Genomic DNA, 6999 nt, shown 5'->3' on the forward strand with positions numbered 1-6999 from the left:
GTGTAAACAGATTCTCAAAGAATATTCTAGTAAGCGTGCCCTTTCTAGATTGTGCCGTCTGACTACGTATCAACTGGCCCACATTCACTTGCCATCCTTTTATTAAGAAATACACTATACATACTCTTTCTCAAACAACAGCAGAATCATGCTCACACAGAAGTAGTCTCGCGTTCACTAAGCGCAACCACACCTTAGCAATTTTCGTAAACTTCACTTTAGGTAAAGAAGTATGGTTTTTGTATCTCTTGTCCCATTTCCACACTAGATTCGAATTAACACCACAAGTGTGTGCTTAATATCTCTGTAAGTAGGCCGGTCAATAAAGTCACACAACAGACAACATAGGTTATCAGGGGCATCCAAAAATATACATAATGCAGTCGCCGAAATATCAATCAACCTCCCACGAATAAGTACCAATTGATCCTTATCCTTAATGTTCCACCGAGCATAGAATTCGTGTGCCAAGATAAAGTTTGCTTCTCCAATATTTTTAAATACAAAATCCAATCCTAGTTTATGTACTTTTCCCAAATTTGAGGGTAACGGGACTTCAATATGTGCTCATCAACTGCAAAATCAGGGAGATATGAGTTTGGGGTGACACTTCCTATAAAAGTCTCTCCCAAATGGGGGCACACTCTTGATGCCATACTCACGAGTCGCTCTTTGTTAAGGTTGTGCCCCGGTAGAAGCAGAAGCCACTTTCTTTCCTTTACCACTGTGACTACCAGACGTAGCCTCGATTCTGGTCCTTTTCTTTGGTGGTGGGCCTAACGAGGTAGCTTTTGCCTTTGGTGGTGCCTTGGCCTTAGCCGGTGCCTTAGAACTAGCTGTTGGACGGACCATATTGCACGTACCTGTCAACCAAACCAATTTTCAATGCAAGGAAACAACAATTATCACAAAAATAGGTCGGAGGGACCCCACACTTAAGGCTCTAAGATATGGTAATCCCTTTAAACCATAGGCTACTCAGACTTCGCCTTCATCAAGGAAGTGTATTATCATCGAAATTTCGGCACTACGCATAGCCCGTATGTCATTGCAAGCATACTTTATCAATCAACCCCAGATCGTAGAGTCACCCCACACTTAGGTTTTCATATAATCATGCTCACCTGACATAAGACAATAAAACCTAGAGACTCGGGCTCTAATTGGGACTAAAATCGCCAATGAGGCAATTTATCGAACACCTTGTATGCAATATTTGTGTGTGAGTTTCTTTGTGGGTGAAGGATTGCTTCTCCCTCCCAAATCGGCTTGGTAATCGAGTGTGAAACACTCATTACAACAATCACAAGATATCCTATGGGGTATTTGGGGTTTGGAAATTTTTAGCACAATTACACCATTGGTGTACCTTGTAGAGCATCCACAACTAGAATTTACAAGAAAAAGAGTGAATATAAGAGTGAGAAAGAGAAAAATCATACGTGTTACTTAAGCGAGAGAGGGCGAGGTAGTAAGGTGGGGTGGTGCGTTGAGGACTTTGGATTTCCTTGCACTTTGTAAACGGGATAGTAGGGCTGGGGAATTTTAGATTCTAATGTGTGTTGTATTGTTTGGGGTGAGGTCGTGTGAATGAGGGGTGTAATTAATTAAGGAGGACTTTAGGTACAATGAGGGGTGTATGTGGTGATGTTGGATTATTTTAATTGGTTTGGGGGGAGGGGGTTTAACCGAGAAGATAGAAAAGAGTTGAATTATTTACCTGGGCTTGGCGCGAGGTGCTGTGGGCGGTGACAATTGAATGCTGAGGGCCGCATTAGGGGCACTAACCTTAGCACATTGGAAAACGTGAGGCACTGTGGGAGGCACTGAAAATTCAGCATGGGGCAGGGTCTGGGGCGTCGTAAGTTCATTGCCTCGCTAGGTAACGTGAGGCTTTCAAAATTTACCATTTGGGCTTTGCCTCACGATGGCTCAATGTTTTCTTGTTCGTTTTACATCCTTTTAGCTTTTTTAGGACACCCGAGCACATCTTCCTTCCACGTAGCTCCACAACCTATCAAAAAACTTTAAATTCACACCAAACTCACTTGTTAGTCCGCCTCAATATTAAACAAAAACTAAAACTAAAACAAAACTAACTCTACGCTATGAATTAGGTCGCCTCCCAATAAGCGCCTTAGTTAACATCATGGCATGACGAATACACCACGACCATGGTTTACCTATCAGGAATCGCCTGATTTAACGTCTCGCCATGACACTTGCTTTTAGGTTACACTTCGCTCACATATTGGGGCTCTTCCAAGTACATCACATCTTTCTGCTCTTTCTCTTCAATCATTCCAAGGTAGTGTTTCAACCTTTGCCCATTCACTTTAAACCTATTCTTCATCTTCAGATTCAGATTCAATCTTTACCGCTCCACTAGGGAACACCTACACAACTCTAAATGGTCCTGACCATCTTGATTTTAGCTTACCCAGAAATAATCTCTGTCTCGAGTTGTATAACAACACTAGATCTCCAGGTTTGAAGTTCCTATCTGAAATGTGCTTATCATGCATCATCTTCATCCTTTATTTGTACAATCTTGTACTCTCGAATGCTTGGATCTGGAATTCCTCGAGTTCATGTAACTTTGTAACTCTACTTGTGCCTGCTGTTTCCATATCCAAATTCAACGGGCGCAATGCCCTTAAGGCTTTATGCTCCAGATCTACCGGAAGATGGCATGATTTTCCAAACACCAACTTGTACGGAGACATACTAATTGGAGTTTTAAATGATGTGCGGTAAGCCCATAATGCATTATCCAACTTCTTTGCCCAATCAGTCCGAGTCACATTCACTGTCTTAGTTAGGACACTTTTGATTTCCATGTTGGACACTTCCACTTTCCCCCTTGTTTGTGGGTGGTAAGTTGTGGCAACCTTATGGCGAACTCTATACTTTTCTAACAGCCTTGCGAACGCTCTATTGCAAAAATGGGTTCCACCATCACTGATTATAGCTTTTAGAGTTCCAAACCTATGAAAATATTTTTTCTTAGAAATTCTATCACTCCTTTGGCATCATTTGTTGGAAGAGTCACTGCCTTAACCTATTTGGAGACATAGTCAACTGCTACCAGTATGTACTTATTACCATACGAGCTAACAAATGGTCCCATAAAATCAATTCCCCACACGTCAAATACTTCCACCTCTTGAATTGTTGTCATCGGTATCTCGTGACAATGAGATATGTTGCTGGTCCTTTGGCACTCATAAAAACATTTCACCCAGGCATGGGAATCCTTGAATAAAGTCGGCCAATACAGACCCGACTCCAACACCTTTGCAGCTGTTCGAATTCCTCCAAAGTGCCCACCATATGGTAAAGCGTGGCAAGCCTGCAAAACAGAAGATTGATCTTTCTCGGGGATACACCTCTAGATCATGTTATCCACACATATTTTAAAAAGTAAAGGTTCATCCTAGCAATAAGACCGACAATTACAAAAGAACTTTTTATTTTGAATCAATATCCGCATACCAAGGCATCTCCTCCATTGCCACTGCTAGTAATTGTTCATCCGGGAATGTCTCTGTTATATCTTCAACCTCTACTTTCTTTTCAACTCCCTCCGACATTGAAAGGTGATTTGCCAATTGTTTCTCCATTCCTTTCATATCGAGGATCTCCGAATCGAATTCTTGTAGCAAAAGAACCCAACGGATCAAGCGTGGCTTTGACTTCTTCTTTGCTTTCAAGTACCTAAGTGCTGCATGGTCAGTATAAACAATTACTTTTGAACCAATCAAATAAGACCTAAATTTGTTGAATGCAAACACCACAACCAACATCTCTTTCTCAGTCACAGTATAATTTAGTTGTGCACCGCTTAGTGTTCTGCTTGCATAGATAGGGTGCACAATTTTGTTCTTTCGCTGCCCCAGAACTGCTCATATAGCATAGACACTCGCATCACACATGTGCTTAAATGACTGCTCCCAGTCGGATGCAACGATGATTGGTACGGTCAACAGGCTCTTCTTCTGCTCCTCAAATGCTAACCCGCAATCATCAAAAAATACAAAGGGGTGATCCTTTTCAAGCAATTTACAAAATGGATTAGCAATTTTAGAGAAATCCTTTATAAATCGACTATAGAAATCAGCGTGCCCAAGCAAACTTCTTACTGCCTTGACCGAAGTGGGCAGTGAAAACTTCTCAATCACGTCAACCATAGCATGATTGACCTCAATATCCTTACTTGACACTCAATGTCCCAAAACTATAACTTCTTGTAGCATAAAATGGTACTTCTCCCAGTTTAGCACCATTTTTGTCTCCACACAACTTTTTAACACTCTTCTCAAATTGTGAAGATAGTCTTCAAATGAATTTCCCACCACCAAGAAATCATCCATAAAGATTTCCATAATATCTTCAACTATATTAGTGAAAATTGCTAACATACACCTCTAAAAGGTGGCCGATGCATTGCATAGGCCAAACGACATTCTCTAAAAGGCAAAGATGCCATACGAACAAGTAAATGAAGTTTGTCTCTATCCTTAGGGGCTATTGTGATATGATTGTACCCCGAATATTCATCCAAATAGTAGAATTGAGACCTCCCTGCCAATCTATACAACATTTGGTCAATGAATGGCAGGGGAAAGTGGTCTTTCCGGGTGGCAGTGTTCAGTTTTCTGTAATCCATGCAAATTCGCCAACCTGTGACTATACGAGTAGAGATCAACTTATTATTCTCATTTTGTACAATAGTCATACCACCTTTCTTCAGAGCACATTACCCTCGGCTACCCAATCGCTATCCGAGATCGGAAAAATGATGCCCACATCTAGCCACTTAATCACTTCCTTATTCACCACTTAATCATGTTTGGGTTCAGCCTTCTTTGATGTTCTCTGGGAGGTTTGTACCCCTCTTCCAAGAGAATATTGTGCATGCAAAAGGTCGGGCTAATACCCTTTATATCTGCCATGGTCCAACCAATAGTAGTCTTATATTCATATAACACATGTAGGAGTTGTTCTACCTGCACAACTAAAAAACCGGATGAGATAATAACAGGTAAAGTAGAGTTAGGCCCTAAGAAAGAATACTTGAGGTGAGCTGGAAGCGGTTTCAGGTCTAACTGTGGTGGCTCCTCTATTGATGGCTTCGCATGTGATGTTTCTCTTTCTTCTAAGTGCAGTGTCTCGAACTGGGGTGCCTTTTCTAAAACCCTTGATCTTTGAGAGCTATGACCCACTATGCCAACTCTTCACCATCCACATCTTCCAAATTCATCAAGCAAGCTTCTAACGTGTCTTTGACATTAAGGGTCTCATCCTTCTCTTGTGGTATTATATCAACCACCTCCAGTAGCGAACAATTTGCAAATTCGACGGGCCTCCTCATAGATTGTTGAATAATGAATATTATTTCTTCATGATTCAACTTCATTTACAACTCTCCAGTCTCACAATCAATCAATGCTCTCCCAGTGGCTAAGAACGGCCTCCCTAAAATTATTGGTATTTCTTCGTCAACTTGACAGTCAAGAATAACGAAACCAGCAGGAAATAGAAACTTCCCCACTTGCACATCATCCACAATTCCTATTGGACTTTTCACTGTACGATCAGCCAGTTGCAACAACATTGAGGTCGGTCTAGCTCTGCCTATGCCTAATCTTTTGTAGATTGCCAAGGGCATCAAGTTGATACTGGCTCCCAAGTCACACAATGCTTTTGCAAAAGTATAACTTCCAATTGTACATGGGATAGTGAAACTACTGGGATCAGACAATTTTTAAGCCATAGGTCTTGTCACTACCGCACTACAAGTTTGAGTCAGAGTTATAGAGATGGGTCCTGGAAGTCATATTTTCGAGACATCAATTCCTTTATCATTTTCGCATAGCCTGACATTTCCCTCAAAGCATCCATCAGCGGAATATTCAGTTGAATTTTCTGAGCAGTTCCATCAATTCCCTGTATTGATCATCTTTCTTTTACTTTGCTAACCTGACGAGCTTGAAACACACACTTAAATACGCTCGCTAGTCGAATATAGTATAATATAATATCGTATCCACAGGGATTGGAGTTAAACAGTATTATCGTAGTTTGTAGCTAGACTGCTATCCAAGATGATCAATAATTGAGGTTTATATGATTAAAACTTAAATTAACTACGATTCTAAACTATTGACTAGTTTAGAATGCATGTTTGGTGCAAAATGCATTTCTTCATGTGGTATTTAACTCTAAATAATTCACTTATAATGTTCAAGTGAATCTCTCAAATTCACTCGGTTATTAGTTCAATTATTTAGTAGGAACTCCTCTCTCATTTAAGTCTCAACCTTACAACATGAACAAACTTTAAGTGCGTGAATATATGCAAGAATTCATAGTGGATTAATCTTTAGGAGAATTTCTTTCAGTTATTCTCCTAACATAGTTTAATCAACAATTCAACTAGCCTCTTTTGATTATTAAGAAGAATTAATGACTTCAATCAGCTAAATATAAAGCAATAATATCACATGTTATGCCTCTCTTGATTACATTAACAAGTGGATAAAGATGCAACAATTAAAACATCCAAAATGATTCAATACATAAAACTAGAGTTAATTATCCACAAACAAATATCAATACACCAAATCCATCAAACCTTAAAGAGAACTACTCCATAGACATGGAGTAATTCATCACAATTAAGTGTAAAGTAAAGAAAAACATAAAACCCTTGTCTTGAGTTGGGATTGATTGATTGATTCCTTGCGCTCTTCCTTCTCTAACTTCTCTTTAGCCTCCTTAGGTCTAGATTATGTCAAAAGTCCTCAAAATATCATTTTTCATTTATATATACCAAGTAGGGTCGGGCCCAAACAATTAAACCTTCTCCTATGCGAAAAAGGACACTTTTCCCGGACAAGACGTGCGCGGCCGCACACCTGGAAGGGTGCCCGTGCACTTTTCACCCTTTCTGCCCCATAGGTGCGGTTAATACGCGGCCGCGCACTTGCCGTGCAC

The 6999-nt window shown here is 40.3% G+C and overlaps 1 protein-coding gene across 1 annotated transcript; it reads right to left on the reverse strand.

Moving 5' to 3' along the window:
- Positions 1-2537: 2537 nt before the first annotated feature.
- Positions 2538-5419, reverse strand: LOC104230650 (uncharacterized). Its single transcript, XM_070155054.1, has 3 exons — positions 5242-5419; positions 3496-3901; positions 2538-2988 (listed from the first exon to the last, which is right to left on the reverse strand). The coding sequence occupies exons 1-3, from the start codon at positions 5417-5419 to the stop codon at positions 2538-2540; spliced, it is 1035 nt and encodes a 344-aa protein (XP_070011155.1).
- Positions 5420-6999: the final 1580 nt, after the last annotated feature.

Source organism: Nicotiana sylvestris, chromosome 8 (genome assembly GCF_000393655.2).
Source record: "Nicotiana sylvestris chromosome 8, ASM39365v2, whole genome shotgun sequence".
In the NCBI taxonomy this organism is placed as follows: domain Eukaryota; kingdom Viridiplantae; phylum Streptophyta; class Magnoliopsida; order Solanales; family Solanaceae; genus Nicotiana; species Nicotiana sylvestris.